The sequence below is a fragment of the Cynoglossus semilaevis genome, chromosome 9, assembly GCF_000523025.1.
Source record: "Cynoglossus semilaevis isolate Cse_v1.0 chromosome 9, Cse_v1.0, whole genome shotgun sequence".
Classification (NCBI taxonomy): Eukaryota; Metazoa; Chordata; class Actinopteri; order Pleuronectiformes; family Cynoglossidae; genus Cynoglossus; species Cynoglossus semilaevis.
This window is the reverse complement of record NC_024315.1, coordinates 982,705-999,677: the sequence shown is the minus strand read 5'-3', so window position 1 is coordinate 999,677 and position 16,973 is coordinate 982,705. Positions and strand designations below refer to the sequence as shown.

The window sequence follows — 16,973 nt, the reverse complement described above, 5'->3', positions numbered from 1 at the left end:
AGAACATGAGAACATTAGAACATTAGAACATTAGAACATTAGAACATTAGAACATTAGAACATTAGAACATTAGAACATTAGAACATTAGAACATTAGAACATTAGAACATTAGAACATTAGAACATTAGAACATTAGAACATTAGAACATTAGAACATTAGAACATTAGAACATTAGAACATTAGAACATTAGAACATTAGAACATTAGAACATTAGAACATTAGAACATTAGAACATTAGAACATTAGAACATTAGAACATTAGAACATTAGAACATTAGAACATGAGAACATGAGAACATGAGAACATTAGAACAGCATTTGTTAAGATACCACTGTGAAAGTACTTTCTGATCGAGTCTGTACAAACCAACCTCAGTTTTAACACCTTCTGAACCGCAGGTGGTATGTTAAAAAAAGAAGTCCTCTGATTGGCTCCTCACCAGACAATCAGTGTCGTGCTGATGATTCTATGGATTAAATAACTGTTTTTGGACCTTTACCACAGCATCACCTTGGTATTTGTCCTACACAGTACATGGATGAAGTCATCACTGAAGAGACAACTGTTGATAAAACTACGGTTCGTGTGCATTTACTGACCAATCTGACTAATCCTCAGGTCTAAGAGTGGATTTTGTTCCGTCTGCAGAGGTGACCGAAGGTCAGAGGGTCACCCTGACCTGCACAACCAGCTGTCCTCTGACTGATGACACAAAATACCTCTGGTTTTTGGACAATAATCTGACAGGAACCAACGACAAACACCTGGTTCTGGACCCCGTCAGCGGCCGTGATGCAGGGAAGTACACCTGCAGAGTTAGCTCACAATCATCCCACGGCAGAATACTCAGGGTGAAGTCAGAGCTGTGGCCACCTGCAGTCATTGGAGTCCTGGTTACTGTGGTCTTAATATTACCCATAGTCCTCTCTGCTGTTTTCTGTCGTATCAGGTCAGAACACAGAATAACATTCACATATTCAACACTTTCACCACTTTAAAACCTTCAATCCTGATTTTTCTTTCAGAAGGAAAATGAGCTCCAATCGATCACCTGAACCTACGACCTACGACACCGTGACACAGGTAGGAGGAAGAACTTCTCTGAACTTCACACTGAGCTCCTTAACCGCGTCAAAACAGAAGTTGTAGCCATAGCTACGTTAGTAGTCACGAAGGCCCTAAAACCAGAGTTGAGTGTGGTGGTATCTGGGTTTTTTTTTTTTTTTGCTGCCCAAGAAGAGGTACAATACCTAAAAAAAACTGTGAAATGAAGATATTATTTTGTATCCATAAAACTTGACCAGAAAGTGAGCAGAGCTTTAATACCAATGGTTTGAACCCCTCATCATCACGGCTCCACCGTGCAGTTACACCGAGAAGGCGTTTTTCTAACGCAGCTATTCTTAGTTTGTCTCACTTCTGTCTTTGTCCTGATGTTGAAATACCTCCAGAATGCTGACAATGTTGACCTACTCAAAAACTACCCACGAGGTGAGAAACGGAACTGCAGTAGGAAACCACACAACACTTGGTTAGCTGGTGGTAGCGAAAAGCTGTTATGGAGTATTGGGATCGGCAGAACTTTTGGAGTACGAGTATGAGTATGGTTGAAGAGTTCTGTTGGGCAACTGTACGTGAAAATGTTTTTCCTCTTTAGAGGCGCGGTGGCCAAGTGGTAAGGCGTCGGTCTCGTAAACCGAAGATCGCGGGTTCGAACCCCGTCCGTGCCTCAATGGAATGTTAATTTTAATATCCTTAGAGTTTAGGGGCACTGGTGGCTTGGTGGTTAAAGAAGCAGATTTGTCCGGGAGGTTTCATGTTCGAGTCCCAACAGCTGCCAGATTCATCCGTTGTGCGCTGTGTCACAATGACAAATAATTCACTTTCTCTCCTTCTGAACATCTAATCCTTTGTTTCATCGTGTCTTTTTCTCTCCACATCAGTCGGACCTGTTGCAGGAGGACGAGCATCTTTACGTCAGTATTGCTGACCCCGACCACCACCACAGAAATGTCTACACATCTGTCCGACTCCATCCTCCACAAGAACCAGAGCACATCCACTACAGCGTCGTCAGAGTGAAACTCCGCGAGTGAGAGTGCGCTCTCAAAACCCGATAGATAAAACAGCCCTTCCTGCTTCCTGTAACCTGCACCGACGTTCGCTTTTGATCAGAAGGAAGATACAACTAGAATGTTCCGAAACCTCAGACAGACTCACGCCAACTATTAAAGGAATTGAAACTGCAGTGGTTTGGTTCACACAATCAGTTTCGGTTCACACGATCACCTTGTGAGACCAGTGTTTAAACAAATACTTAAAGTAAAACTGTTTTTATTAAAATAAATATTTATTCTGCTCATTCTGCCTGTGTGGATGAAGGAACGGACCCGACCTGAAGATGGATGGATGGATGGATGGATGTGCTTGTGTGTAACTCCAGATGAAAACTGCAAATAATGGTAGCTCTCGCCACCTGCTGGTAACAATCAGTAATGGCTTCCGATGTTGGTTTACTTGTGTTTTAAAATGCTGCGTCTGTCAGTCGTCTAATAAATGTACGTTTACGTGATTTTGTTCAAGGTTTCGTTGTTGAATTTGACTTCATTTTCAATGTCAGTTTAAAGGAAGACCATTTAGACATAGGTTGACATTGATATAGTTTATTATTATACGCACTTCAGTTTTCAATCCATATACAAATAGTACTTGGTAGTAGAAGTTAGTTGTTCGTGTTCATCAAGGAGGTAGAACAATAATTTAATAATAGTCTTTTTTTTTTCAGTGTACACGACTCGCCGTCAGGTCACTTCATTTAGAGGACGTGCAACAGAGGGTGAAGAGAAGGCAGTACACGTTACTTCATACATGGTTAAAAATAAGTCTCAGCTGCAAGACTTACGTGGAATGAGTTTTATATAAACAGGAAGCAGGAGGTATTCTGTAACAACAACAAAAAAAAAAAAGTCAAATTTGTGTTCTGTGCTGTTGAGTAACCGACGTGTTCACACCACTGTGCCGTCCGTTTGACTCTGCATACACACACTGGTCAGTTCAACGGTTAATATATAGAAAAACTGTAAACTTCATAACTCATCGTCATAATATAACCACTGATGAGGTCACACGACCGCGACTGAACTGCCCCTAAAATGGTCATAAAAGTTCTTACCTACATTTGAGTCTCGTGTCGGACTCTTTGTTCACCGGCCCTACATTGATGACCTTTGTCCTGTTATGTGCTGTAGAGCCACAGCTTGTGCCACGTCACCTGCTTTGTTATTGTTATTTGTTCAGCAGCATATCTGCCAAGGACCGGAGGACGGCTCTCTTCTCGTACAGATACATCTGGGTGTCCCACAGCATGTCCACCAGGACGGCGTCGCTCACCTCGTCCAGCATCACCTCCTGTGACAGGCTGGGGGCTCAGCCTGCAAAAAAAAAAAAAAAAAAAAAGAAAAAAATTGGGAAAAAAAAAAAAAAAAAATGGTAAAAAAAAAAAAAAAAAAAGAAAGAAGAAGAAAATTGGTCAAAAAACAAAAAAAAATAATATTGAATAATTAAGATTTAGTCCAGTGGTTTCCAAAGTGGGGGGCGCAGACCTACTGTAAGGCTGACAGAGCGAAGAGTCAAGAGATTAAAGATTGTATATGATGACTCATTTTTTATTCATTGATTAAAAAGTTTTAAAACAGTTTTGTAGGAAACACAGTATTTAAAAGCTGTGAATTAATGCACCAAAGGGGGGCGCTGCAGGACTATTTCGGTTGAACAAAAGCAGAGGTCGTACCTGTGGTAGACGGTATCAATCATTTCACACCAGGCTCTGGCTCTGTCCACAGCACAGCCGTCAGAATCCGTACACTTGTCATGGAGAGACAAACAGAACACGTGATTCCACAGAAGAGACGGACCAAACTGACCGCTGCCTCTGTGGTCACTACAACCAGGTGTGGGTGCAGTACTTACACAGTCCACCAACATCTTCCCCAGCTCCCTCACTCCTACGATGCTCTTGGCCAGCTCCAGAGGATTGGAGGGACGGAAGACGTCCACGGAGCTCACCGACACCTGAGGAGGTTTACCTGGAGGAAAATCACAGAAACCGCAGAAATGAGCATGTATTTAGCATAATCCTTACGTCTTTATTTTTGATTTATTTTTTAATTTCAAACGATGAGAATTGTCACGCCTGTGTATCGATTTTTACTCGATTAACGATGCATCGTTACATTCCTAATACGAGAATTAGAAAGAATGGAATTATATCATAATTATATTTATAATTATGATTATAAATTATAATTATAAATATAAATTATATATATAAATTGTTATATATATATATATAAATTATTATATATATATAAATTATAATTTATATTCATGATATAATTATATTCATAATTATATCATAATATAACATAATCAGAATTATTCGAGAATTCTGTAGTACGTACAGATTTAGAAAAAAAGAAAAAACAAACAAAAAAATTGTATTTCGTACAAAACTCGCACAATGTCACTATAATAGACCACGTGTACATGTACAGTAATATATAAAACAACTGCAGTACAATGTTTGATGTGGTGGAACAGACTGACCTGTACCGAGGGACACCACTACACCCAACTTCTTGATTTCAGGCTGACGACCCTGAAGCAGGAGGAGGATCGACAGGAAGAATGATTGACAGCACTTTACAACTGAATATAAGTCACGTCGACCATCTGGACATAAAAAAAAAACACTCTCTCTCTGTCTCTCACCTCCGTAGTTAAAGATTTGTTGTACTGATGAATCTCTGACATGGCGTCCAGTGTGGGGTTATTGGCCAGCAGCCCTCCATCCAGGAAGCGCCCCATTGGTCGGAAGTAAGTGGGGGCGGCACCACTGGAGCGGGCGGCTCGCCACACGAGTTGTTCTAAAGGAAACATTTATTTGGGGGGGGTGGGGGGGGGGGGAGAGGGCGGTTATACAACTTTAAATTCATGTTCATTCAAACAGGAAAGGAAATTGAACTCCTTGTCACTGTGACACAGCACACGCCACTGCACCACCGCACACAACCAAACGTGACCTCTGTTTTTTACCCATCACCACAGTGAACAGTGTGGGGGGACAGCGCCCCTCAGTGGAAACTTGGTGGACTCGAACCAGAAACCTTCTGGACCCAAGCCCGCTTCCTTAACCACTAAGCCACCACTGACAAAGGTGGTGTGAGCTTTAACTCCAGTGGATCAGGAGGTTTACGTCTCCTTTAACGTCACCTTCATCTGTCACCTTTCTACGCTTCCTGGACGGCTCTTCTGTGAACCCTACCATCAACACATCCTCATCCTCCCAACCTGTAACAACCACACACACACACACACACACACACACACGCACACACGCACACCTGCGGACTGACACCCATCAAAGTACTCCACAGCAGTAGTATGTAGTACTCCTCGGTGAGAGAGGTTACCTTGTGGAATGGTGATGGGTTTGAAGGTGGCAGTGGTGGTGTACGGTGGCTCTCTGCGGAGAGACGGACTGTTGTAGTTCCTGAAGATGTGCAGCTCGCCTGGATGTCTGTCTGCCAGGACACTGGTGACCATCACCCTGGAATTGGAAGCACTGGTCAGAAGTATAAAAATACCCTGGAATTGGAAGCACTGGTCAGAAAATAAGTATAAAAATTTGAAGTATACTATAAAAGTCTAAATATTAAAAATGCACCATGATAAAAATGTAACTTTTTCATTTAAATCAAATGTGAAACAGGGATTTTACAGCTGGTTGATACATTTTTTTTCAACACGGTAAAAACGAAAAACTCTCTTATCCTGTAGAGGGCGCTTCAGATTCATAATATTCCTACATAACGGCTCATAATTGAACCATGATGTGAGTGAACACACTCTTTTCATTCCCACATCTTTCCAGCTCTACATTTGTTTCCATTTTTTTTCCTCATCAGTTATTCTGTACATTATGTCAACATGTCAGGGTTTAATAAAGACCTGGAGCTGGAGCTGGAGCTGGAGCTGGAGCTACAAACCGCAGCTCATGACTCAACCTCGACATCTCTGTGAAGTCACTGACAAACGTACCAGCTGTGCTGTGTTTCCACCGGTAGATATGGGAATCAAAATAATACCAATTTTATTTAGAAGTGATGCAAGTGACTGATAAGAAATTGTGGTCGATGATTTCAGAGACACACGCGTCACTCGTGAGTCAACGAACCAGGGTCACGTCTCCTAAAAAGGGAAGTTTAAATCAAGCGTCTGTCAGTGGAGCTGAAGCAGCTCGTTAGCGGGAGACGCGCCGCTACAGTGTTCCGACAGAACCGTCACCTCGGGTACTGGACATCTGTCATCTTGGTGTTCTCTCCGAACTCTTTTTTTAGGAAGTCCTCCAGCGGTGCGGACTCGTAGGGCCGTGAACCTTTAAAAACCTGCTCCTTCATCCTGAAGTACAGACAGCGCAGGTAATCCATGGACTTGCCTGCGTTTAAAGAAACTGTCGTTATCATCGATGATGCTGCACAGTATTTAAAAAAAAAAACAAAACACGATGACGTGAGGTGTCACACGGACCGTGGATGATGGCCAGGGCCAGGATGCCCCCGGTGCTCGTGCCGGCCACCCAGTCAAAGAGCTCCCTGATTGGTCGACCGGCTTCTTTCTCCAGAGCGATCAACATCTGGATCAACACCAGACCCTTGATACCGCCGCCGTCCAGACACAGAAGTCTGTCCACACTGTAGAAGGAAGTGAACTTGAAGAACTTAGTTACTTATTTACAAGAAAATGTATTTCTGTCTAAAAAGTCCAGTTAATAATTTCTGTACAGAAAGGCATCGATCTATGGAAATAAAATAAAAAACAAAACAAAAAAAAACCACTCTTCAAATGCTTTATATAAGAACTCACTTCTTCTGCACTCGGGGGCCGTCCACCACTGTTGCCCCTCTGCTTATTGCACCGATGGCAGCTCCCACGTACATGAGTTGGTCAAACCCTGGAGGTGGAACAAAACTCTGGTTGGTGATTTTATTGATTTTATTGTGTGTAACCAGAGTCATAATTAGATGAATAAATATTTTACAGCACAATAAACAGAACCATTCACTTCAACAAAAGAGTTCAAGAGCTACATTCTTGTTTAACAAATCTGTGCAGCTGCGATGTCTATCAGTTTCAAGATCTTAAACCAAAAACCTTGAAAATTAAAAAATTAAACTTTCATCATCTTTGAAGATCTTCAAGAGCCTGAACTTGAATTACTGAACTTCAATTACTGTTAATTATGAGATGATTAACAGTTAATTATAAAGAGTGAAGTGTAAAAAAAAAAGGATAATGTCTGAGAGTTTTTCAACAGTTCCTCGCTCAGTCACCCGGCGGAGCGAAGCGCGGTGACGGCGGTCGTTACCTATGCTCTGGGAGTTGGCCTTGTAGGAGACGGGGGGAGGGCTGCCGGGGGAGGCAGGGTGACAACGCTGGACTCCTACGCTACACAGCATGTCCAGCAGTATCTTTCTGTTAGGACCTTCAAGTTAAAACACACACACACACACAGATACACACACACATGCATGAGCAAGACAACGACAGGTCGACGTTAGATCAGGAATTCATCACACGTCACATAGAAGCGGGGGAGGGAGAGGGAGAGAGAGAGGGGGAGAGGGAGAGAGAGAGAATGATGATGTGTTAGTAACTGTCATGCGGTCAGTCGATTAGTTCACCAAAAATATTCATTCTCAGCTCATGTGCGTCACTAGAATTTACAGATATATATCGATGCTTTTTTTTTTCATTTCCATTTCAGAGCTGCTCACATTCACATTTACTCGTGATATAAATCACGCAGAATTTGTAAGACGCGTTCAGTCAAACGCTCTGAACGACACAGAGGTGATTTAATCTGTAATCTGTAGAATCTAATAACATCTGACAACTAAGACTAGATGTGGATTTTTAATAACATATTTAGGAAATAAGACATAAGCTAAAGTACAGAGGGAGTAAAGTTAATTTTCCATGTAAAATACAATTAAAAACTAATTTAAATGAACATGAGACATGCCGCTGTGACACACGGAGCTCTGGGTCATTTAATGATCCACTTATTTCACCATTAAAGTCCAATAATTGCACAACTTTTTTTCTTTTTTTTTTTTTTATCTCGGCACGCTCTTATCTTCTCCTCCAGCAGTTCAAAGCAGCTTTTTTCCAGCTGAAGTGTTTACCTTTGCTGGTGCGAGCAGCAATCAGGCCAGGAGTCTCTCCCAGGTCGTTGTGGATCTCCACGTCAGCACCAAATACGATCAGAGCTTTGATCAGCTCCATGTGGTCCATCTAGAGGAAATAAAGGGCACTGCATTTGTTTTACCAGAACACTGACCAGCATACATTTTGGTTGTTTTACCAGAAGACTGACAAACTTACATTTTGAAGGCCAAGAAAACAAGAAAACATATACAAATATGGTCATGAACTCCTGACGACACACACCTTCATGGCCAGGTGAAGCGCCGTGTTTCCGTCCTGGCCTTTCAGATTGGCGTTGGCCCCGTGAGTGAGCAACACCATGGCTGCTTCAAAGCGCCCCTTCTTGGTCAAAATATGAAGGGCACTCTCACCAGTCTTACTGAGGTAGTTGATTTCACATCCATGCGCCAAGAGAACATGACACATCTGATACGGAAACACAAAGAAATCTATTCAGTTCAGAAAAACCCTGAAGTTTCTGAAACCGACTTTTACTTTAGCCAAACTTTCTCTGCCCAAATCGAATGAAAACTAAACTATTTCTTTCCTGCAAATAGTTTGTCTTCATTAGTCTGACTGTGACAGACAGAGTAATTCATAAATTACGCCACTTGATGGCAGCAGATGGCTATTACAAACTAACAGCTCAGTGCTGTGGAAGATCTTCTGCCTTTCTTCAATTCCTGCGAGACTATCAGTGTTGTGTTCAACGAAACAGATTCAACACTCTGAGAGAAAAATATGAGTAAATAAAAACAACAAGATCTCAATTATAAATTATTACATATACTTTTTGATCAGTGGTGTGTTGTAGGATTCTTTTTAAAATGATGTGCCTGTTTTAAAAAGGTTAGTATCAACCAAACACATTTATTATCTGAAAAGAGAATTTTGAGCACAGTGATGACATGATGATACTTTTTTTTGTACCTCTGCTGTTTTGGCCCAGTGCAGCGGAGTGCCTCCGTATATCGGATCTTCTGCGTGAAGCTGACGTGGGTCTGCTTTGAGGACTTCCCCTACACAACTTTCAAATAAAAAAAATTAAACAGATTTTAGAACTGATTTTCATCTTCTACAGAAATGTGTAGCAAAATGGAATGTTGTGTTTACTTCACATAACAAAATGTCATTTTTGTTTTCTTTAACACAAGGTCACTCGCTAGTAGCAACAATAGGCTGCAGTGATAAAACGCAATCATAACATTCCATCAGTTCATTACATTCATTCTTCTCACCTCTCTAATCAAAGCACCATTCATGAAATCTAAAAAGTTTCGTCTGGAATGAGAGTTGGAATTCTGTCGTGCGTCTGTGTCCAACTCACCCTTTCTCACTGTACTTCATGGCACTGTGGATCGGATACCCAGTGCTTCCAATGACGTCACACTTGGCCCCTCCGTCCAACAGGGCTTTGACGGCCTCCATGTGGCCCATACGGCAGGCTATATGAAGGGCCGTCTCCCCGTTGTCACTGAGGCCGTTCATCCCTGGACAGAGCCGCAAACACAGGATCTGGAGGACGAGAAAAGGTGAAAGTCAATGAGAGAGAGTTTTCTATGATGCTGCGAGTCAGTAAATTCAAATTTCCTGGTCTCCTCACCTGAATAACAGCAGGTGAATCCTGCTTGGCAGCACAGTGCATGGGCGTCTCTCCGCTGCGGTCTTTGATGTCAGTGCGAGCCTGGCTTTCCTCCAGCAGCTCCTTAACACACACCAGATCACCACGCTCACATGCCAGATGCAGCGGCGTGCGACCCGCTGCATCCCGAGAATTTATTTGACTGAAAAAAGGGGAAACGAGATGATGAGATGTGTGGTAACTGTGGCAGGTTGTGAAGCCAATAAATACTTGGAAATATTTTCTTTTCTGCACTGCAATATCCAACGTTGCAAAATTCAAATTTTCTTTATAAATGTTCGACAGTCATCCCTAAAAATGAGGCTGTGTTTCTTCGCTGAATGCAGCCTGTACTCGTTCCCACTAAGATGGATGAACATGTAGAGGAGCAGAGCTATAATTTTTAATGAAAGGAATTCAAAACCAAGTGAGAATAATAGAGAGAAGTCGTATAATTGACATAATATTGACAACATTGACAGACAGAATTGGGGGCACTTTTTCCTGAAACTTGTTGGGTTCTTTGTTTACTTTTAAATCATAAAAACAAAACAACACATAATTATTTTCTCACCTCTGAACGTAGTTATGCTTCAGACACTCTCGGAGGCCTGTCTCCACAGCAATGTGGGCAGAGCTCCAGTCAGGGTGGTGGCGGATGCTATCCACAATTGTTTGGGTGGTCTCAGCTTTCACAGGAAATGTCTCATAGAAGGGCCGGAGCTTGAGTGCATACTGCGGGAACCAGTTCATGGCGTCTTCCTCTGACACCACCTGAAACAGTCTGGTTCGGGTAGAGCCGCAAAATAAAATGGAAGAAGAAGAAGTTGAGACATTAAAATACTTAAAATGTATTTTTAGTTTCTTTGACACTGGAGTAAGGACGCAAAATAAAATGGAAGAAGAAGAAGTTGTTGAGATATAAAATAAAATAATTAAAATGTATTTTTAGTTTCATTTACACTGGAATAAGGACATTCTACAGATGTGGTACAAATACAGTATAACTTGTTGTAGACGTAGGCTTTCTTCAATTCCTACTTTGGACCAGATACTTTTTTGTACTCTGCTGCTGTCAACACAGTAAATTGGGCAAATAAACATCGTCTTAATCTCAATCTTAACTTGTGAAAGTTGAGTAATTTAGTTTAACAAAGGCCTTTGTTTCTTGTGATTAATGACCAGTGAACTGACCAGCTACAAACTAAGCTTGCTTTGTTGTTCTGTTCTGTTCTGTGACTGAACTTTTGTCAAATTAAATATCAACAGTACAGTGCAGTCAAATGAATAGCCATCACGCTGTCATTTGATTGGTGTAAACTGACAGTTGTTGCGAAACCTGATTTATAGCAGCTGTACAATAGGAACAGTTTTCACCTCCCAGATTAATATCTTACCTTAAGCCTACTTTTCAAACCTACAGCTTGTTGACTGAAGGACATGACTCATGCTGAACCCTGTTAGTCTTTCATAGACAGGCAAAGAACACATTTTGTGTCACATTTGGTCTTTAAGCAATGGCTCCAATTGTCGTGATATCAGTACTGACCTCTGAACCACAGTCGGCGTCTCTGGACACATCAGCAGGCAGTCCCATGATTGGCTGTTTTTGTACAAGACTAGGCGTCCATCTTCTTTCAGCAACACTTTGCCCCTGCCGCCGTAGTCAGACAAAGGGACATCTTTGACTCGATATGGGTTGGTGAAGAGGGTGGAGACGGAGGACACTGTGTCCAACAGGCGGCCAAAAAACTGCATTGTCATCTGGAAATAAAAGAGGAAACGAGCAATGTTTTTAAAGATGTTTTACTTCAAAGAAAAGTAAAGAATAGAAAACACATTTTGGCAGAAATGTTTAAGTCCAGTGACATCACTTTTTTGCCCTTCTTCAGTCTGAAGGCTAGTTGTCCTGACTACTAAATTATACATTTTCAACCCGACTTTCATGACATGATTTCAGGGAACATTTCAGAGAAGCAACGCGTGTGAAACTAAAAAGAAGTTTTATATCCCTTCAGCTGGTAGAATTAAAAATCTGTTGTTCACTGAGATGTGAAACGGAAATCTGTTAACCACAAACAGTTTCCTGTCAGGTGAAGTCATCTGTGACGTCCTCACCACCTGTAGGACTGCGTTAGGGTAGAATAACAGGGGCTAGATGTCAATTCTCCGTTACTCGGACACTCCTGACAATCGTCATTACTGTGACAAATTACGCATAATGATGTTCATTTAGTGCTACAAACAAGTGGCTCTTTTTTTCCAGGCTGCTCATCATGCATATCTTGTTGTTTAAAATCAATTGGACACGACAGCAGCGCCGACAGGCAGTACTCTCTGATCGACCGAGTACCATAGCTCTTTCGTCTTTAATTTAAAACAAATACAAAACAAAACCGAAAGTGTAAACGTATGGGTGTATTTTCGAAAGGTAACCCTATGGACAATGACGATAAAGACTGTATTTGTTCATATACATATAAACCCGGCTTCAGCGTATCGATGCTTACCTGCTAACTGCCCTTTGCGCCAACTGACTTTTGACAGCGACATCAACAACCGTGACAACACAACCAAGCTTGACTCAATCATGATTGACGTGAGCTCCTCCAATCAGAGGTAGGAGACTGCCTAGTCTAGCGTTGAGGGGGCGGGGCATAAAGTCATGGTAGTCACACGACGAGAAACGTTTTTTTTTTAAATTACTATTATTATAAATTAGGTGTGTGTGTCCAGTAAGATGTTTACGGTAAAGTACAATTTATTTTTGTTATTAATTCCATCACATGTTGAATTTGTTTACACGTACAAATACCATTGATGTGGGGTCTATTTTATAAATCTAAAGAGGCATTTGCTCCCATAACGACAACCTATTTTCTAGCTAGCTCAGGCTATATAGCAAGTTTGGTCACATTTAAAATGTTTGTAACTACAATTACACATGTTATTCATCTGACATTAGGGTTTATTAATATCAGAAAATATAATTGTACAATATTACTACCAGGGAACGGCTAGTGTTAAAATAGACAACTTTTAAAAATTAAAATGTTGCTTTTACCTTGGAAAAAAAAGTATCTAAAACATCGACACAACAGAAATTTGAAATCAATTCTTGGTTAATTGGCATCTTCATTGTACAACTTTCTTTTTTGCAAATATCCTTGAAGTGATTTTATAATATAAAAACATTATATTTTGATGTGCTATGCTTAGCATATTCCTGTTTTCCAAGAAACACCGTCCCTCTGCGATAACATAATAAATAAATGACGTCACAAAGTGGTGATGACGGCCAGAGACAGCGCGCGCTTCTCGCATCCTCCTGAATGTCTTAGCCGTTACCGGGACAACCAGAGGGGCTGGCCCGTACCACGTGACACATTTGCCACTGTAGTAGCTGCTGTGTGTTTTTGTGCGTCGTTAGCGTTGAGTCGCCCTGCCGCCTACTACTACTGCTGTGTGTTCGGCCTGAGCAGATAGCAGCAGAAGTAGAGCCTGTCCTCAGCTGCACAGAGCAAACCAGACAGAGACAGGCCGCTCAGTTAGGCATGAAAGATGGAGCCCTTAGCGGCGGGGGATCGCATTTTCGCCGCGGAAGCCATATTGAAACGGCGCGTCCGTAAGGTGAGCTCACGCCGCCGCCGCCGCCGTCCCGCGCCTTTCAGCTGTCCTGCGGGTGTTGGCCGCGGCCAGCACAGCAAAACACAGCAGACCACTGCTCCCCTTTACAAACTCGGAGGGGTCTCTGCCTATGGCTGTGTATCTCTACAGAGGCCCTTATTTTGCTAGCTACAGTTAGCTGGAAGCTAGGTAACGCAGCCGCGGCTGAAAAGTAGAGCCAATAACAGGGCAATAAAATGCAGACACACAAAGGAGAAGCTGCATATGAACCAGGCAGCGCTGCGGAGGAGATGAGGAGGTGTCTGTGCGGTGAAATGGAGGGGGACTGACTTGTGTGGCGGCTAATGGCAGCTAACGTTCCTCGGTCACAGTCAAGCCTTCACTTAAAAGTGTCTCCAACAGCACTCCTGCGTTAACCGCCTCTATATCTGCCCACAAAAATCATTCGTTTTTTGTTTTTTGACTCAGGGACATGTTGAAGTGATTTGACCTGAAGTCTGTCTTCTGTTAGTCAGCACGGGTTTTAAACTGTAAAAAAGACCCCAGAAACATCGGAGGGATGCCATCTTAAATCAGTCATAAAAACACCCAGAAGTTCGGAAAAACTCATAACCACATACAACCATGATTATCTTATCTAATATTTCCCCAAGTGCTTTTCACAAAGTACTCGTGTGGATAGTAGGACTATCTGAATAAACCCCTCACCCCCTTCATTTATATCAATCAATCAATCGCTTTATCCTCACCCATCACTCATCTACTCATGTCTAACCTTATCCTAAATCTGCTCAACCAGTTTTTTCTCTCTCCTAATTCTGTCTGCACAGAAATGAAATAATGTCACGGAACACTGGAAATTGAAGTTAATGTTTGAGGTTGTTACAAATGCATCGTGGCCAAGATTTAGATTTAATTTAAGCTGAAATAAAGGAGTTGTTAAAGTTGACTGTGTAACTTTATGTTGACTGTGTATAAACATTTATATAATTTTTCTTAAGTACCAACTGCTGGAGTGTGAAGTTTTATAAAGGCGTTTAAAGAGACCCACACGGCACCAAACAAAACATAAAATAACACTCAAGATAGACAATCTTTTTAGACCTCAGGATAATTTCTGATACAGAAACTAGCTATAAAATACAATTCAATAAGATTGTTGGCATCACATGTTTATTTATTTATTTTAATGTGCTGCATATCAGCCAAAACCTCAAAAAAGTGACTTACTATATGCAGTAGATTTGAAGTATATACAGTATATACTGAAAATAAGCATAAAAACAAACTTTTATTCTGTATATTACATTGTACACAGCACATTTAAAATTATACATAATATATACAATACAATCTATAATCTTTTATATTATTTTTCTTACAGGGAAGACTTGAATACTTGGTAAAATGGAAAGGATGGGCAATGAAGTAAGTTGTGATTACACATTATAACTAACAAAGGGATGAAGTACAATTTATTGTTTTGTTTTTTTTTTGCTTTCATGATTTTTCTTTCTCCTCAGACACAGCACCTGGGAACCAGAGGAGAATATTCTGGATGACAGACTGATAATGGGCTTCGAACAAAAGTCAGTACGACACAGTGTCCCTGCAATATCTTCATGTTGTACGTCCCTTCAGGGTCTACAGAAATGGACAGAAGAGACATAAAAGAAACACCACACTTTTGTCAAAACTAAATCAAACTTCACGTAAAACAGATGTGAAATACTTTTCCTTCAAAAGCTTCTTGTGTCTGACTGAGTTCTGTGTTAATAAGCATTGTTTTATTGACCTTTCAGGGAACGAGACAGAGAAAAGAGTGGTCCGAAGAAACGGGGACCAAAGCCTAAACATTTCATGAAGGTATTTATTTTAATTACATTTTTGATGACTTTAATTTTCCCAAGAAAAGTGTATTTTAATTACATTTTTGATGACTTTAGTGTCACTAAAAACGTCACAGCTCATCTGTTGTTGACATCGTTCTGATTTTTTCAATCATTTACTACAGCATGAACAGTTTTGAAACACTAACTGTTTAAATTTCCAGTTTGATGCTTTGTTTTCTTCCTCAAATCTTCACTTGCTTTTGCTTTCAACTTAAAACCCAAGTTTGTCGCACTTTATTTCCTAAATCCAGGCTCGTGGTCAGAAGAGAGATCCCAGCAGCCAAAATGCTAGCACTCGTCAGAGTGTGTCACGTTCAGCTTCCAGCCGAGCTGCTCCCTCCTCCTCCACCTCCACCTCCTCCTCCTCCGCCGCCGCCACACCTCATCTGCCATCTCTCTCATCCTCTTCTTCTGCGATTGGCCCCTCTCCCAAACTCAACTCCCTCGCTGCCACCCACAAGCTGAAAAAGGACATTCACCGCTGCCACCGGATGTCCAGGCGTCCTCTGCCCCGCTCAGACCCCATGGCGTCTTCTTTCTCCAGCGCTGGAGGCCTCCCGTCACGCATGCATGTCTCCCCCTTCTCTGAAACCGTCCGCATACTCAACCGCCGGGTCAAACCTCGAGAGGTAAAGAGAGGTCGAATCATCCTCAACTTGAAGGTCACAGACAAGCCAGGAAGAGGTGGCGCCTCTGCAGGCAGTAGGAATGCTACTTCAGGACGCCAGAACATCCCGTCACGCAATCGCATCATTGGTAAAAAGGGAGAAGCCCCCTACAGACCCTTCCAACCTCCTCTGAAGATGCTGGGTTTCCCGATGTATGGGAAGCCGTTTGGGCTGCAGTGTGGAGGCCCTGTGCCTTTCCACTCCAATTCTGGGTCACGCTCCAGCGCGGCAGTCAGGAACAACCACGCTGCCGCCTCTCAGCTCAAGACTCCGCCTTCTCCTTCCAGTTCCAGCAGCTCTGAAGGAAAATCTTCTCCCACGGTGGCCTCACAGTCCAGGCCTGGCTCTTCAGCCCCACCTTCCAGTCATGATCCTGAGCCCAGTGACCCCCCAACAGAGACTGAAAAGGGCCACGGTGCCAACATTTCGGATCCTTCGTTCACATGTGAAAACACAGCGGTGCCCTCCTCACCCTTCCTCCCCTCCTCACCTTCGTCTTCTTTAGAAGACAGTGTGGAACAGGAAGATAAAGAAGCTGTGGACAGCAACGAGCCTCACCAGTGCAATGCTAATATTCCTTCACCCACCGCTGCTCCCGCGGCAGCTCCGCCAGCTAGCCAGAGCGCCAACCCCAGCGAACCACAGAGGGTTCCCGTAGAAGGTGACCCTGACTGGCACCCACAGATTGGGCCAAGCTGCAAGGATGTGGTGGTCACCGATGTAACCACCAATCTTGTCACCGTCACAATAAAAGAGTTTCCCTCCCCGGCCTCTGGCCCCGCCTCCCCCTCTTCGGCCCCTGAAAATGCCTCGCCCCCTCCCCCTGCCATCTCCTCCGACGACCCTTCCCCGGCCAAGCCATAAAAGATGAAGAAGAAGATAATTGCCCTTG

At 42.5% G+C, this 16,973-nt stretch overlaps 2 protein-coding genes, 1 long non-coding RNA gene and 1 other non-coding gene across 7 annotated transcripts; 3 read left to right on the top strand and 1 right to left on the bottom strand.

Annotated features, from left to right (window-relative positions):
• Positions 1-209: 209 nt before the first annotated feature.
• Positions 210-2,964, top strand: LOC107989009 (uncharacterized). Its single transcript, XR_001760492.2, has 3 exons — positions 210-954; positions 1,031-1,088; positions 1,949-2,964. It is a non-coding gene; the product is annotated as an uncharacterized LOC107989009 (long non-coding RNA).
• trnat-cgu (transfer RNA threonine (anticodon CGU)) lies at positions 1,664-1,735 on the top strand. The gene has a single exon. It is a non-coding gene; the product is annotated as a tRNA-Thr (tRNA).
• Positions 2,653-12,509, bottom strand: pla2g6 (phospholipase A2, group VI (cytosolic, calcium-independent)). Of its 4 annotated transcripts, none has more exons than XR_003050549.1 (19): positions 11,444-11,658; positions 10,469-10,678; positions 9,877-10,057; positions 9,601-9,788; positions 9,204-9,300; positions 8,517-8,699; positions 8,252-8,360; positions 7,432-7,548; positions 6,930-7,017; positions 6,594-6,757; positions 6,351-6,501; positions 5,477-5,613; positions 5,277-5,354; positions 4,776-4,930; positions 4,611-4,662; positions 3,975-4,090; positions 3,796-3,869; positions 3,178-3,436; positions 2,653-2,946 (listed from the first exon to the last, which is right to left on the bottom strand). XR_003050549.1 is itself a non-coding variant. In XM_017034999.2 (19 exons), the coding sequence occupies exons 2-19, from the start codon at positions 11,656-11,658 to the stop codon at positions 3,241-3,243; spliced, it is 2,511 nt and encodes an 836-aa protein (XP_016890488.1). In that variant the 5' UTR covers positions 12,405-12,509; the 3' UTR covers positions 2,653-3,240. The 4 variants fall into 4 exon arrangements, 2 of the variants coding, with proteins under 2 accessions (XP_016890488.1, XP_024914176.1); XM_017034999.2 differs by adding an exon at positions 12,405-12,509 and having other exon boundaries at positions 2,653-3,436; XM_025058408.1 differs by lacking the exon at positions 5,277-5,354 and having other exon boundaries at positions 2,653-3,436.
• A 360-nt stretch (positions 12,510-12,869) lies between these two features.
• Positions 12,870-16,967, top strand: cbx6a (chromobox homolog 6a). The gene is made up of 5 exons (XM_008316263.3): positions 12,870-13,524; positions 14,906-14,949; positions 15,045-15,110; positions 15,324-15,387; positions 15,665-16,967. Exons 1-5 carry the CDS (start codon positions 13,456-13,458, stop codon positions 16,943-16,945), a joined length of 1,524 nt encoding a protein of 507 aa, XP_008314485.1. The 5' UTR covers positions 12,870-13,455; the 3' UTR covers positions 16,946-16,967.
• The last annotated feature ends 6 nt before the right edge of the window (positions 16,968-16,973 follow it).

What these genes read in the sequence shown, in the direction of transcription:
- pla2g6 (XM_017034999.2), bottom strand. Translation starts at nt 11,658, where the DNA reads ATGACAATGCAGTTTTTTGGCCGCCTGTTGGACACAGTGTCCTCCGTC. An exon ending in ACTGGGCCAAAACAGCAGAG is followed by an intron (nt 8,700 to 9,203) that starts GTACAAAAAAAA and finishes TTTCCGTATCAG; the next exon opens with ATGTGTCATGTTCTCTTGGC. An exon ending in AGTGGTGTCCCTCGGTACAG is followed by an intron (nt 4,091 to 4,610) that starts GTCAGTCTGTTC and finishes ATTTTCCTCCAG; the next exon opens with GTAAACCTCCTCAGGTGTCG.
- cbx6a (XM_008316263.3), top strand. Translation starts at nt 13,456, where the DNA reads ATGGAGCCCTTAGCGGCGGGGGATCGCATTTTCGCCGCGGAAGCCATA. An exon ending in TGGAAAGGATGGGCAATGAA is followed by an intron (nt 14,950 to 15,044) that starts GTAAGTTGTGAT and finishes CTTTCTCCTCAG; the next exon opens with ACACAGCACCTGGGAACCAG. An exon ending in AGCCTAAACATTTCATGAAG is followed by an intron (nt 15,388 to 15,664) that starts GTATTTATTTTA and finishes TCCTAAATCCAG; the next exon opens with GCTCGTGGTCAGAAGAGAGA.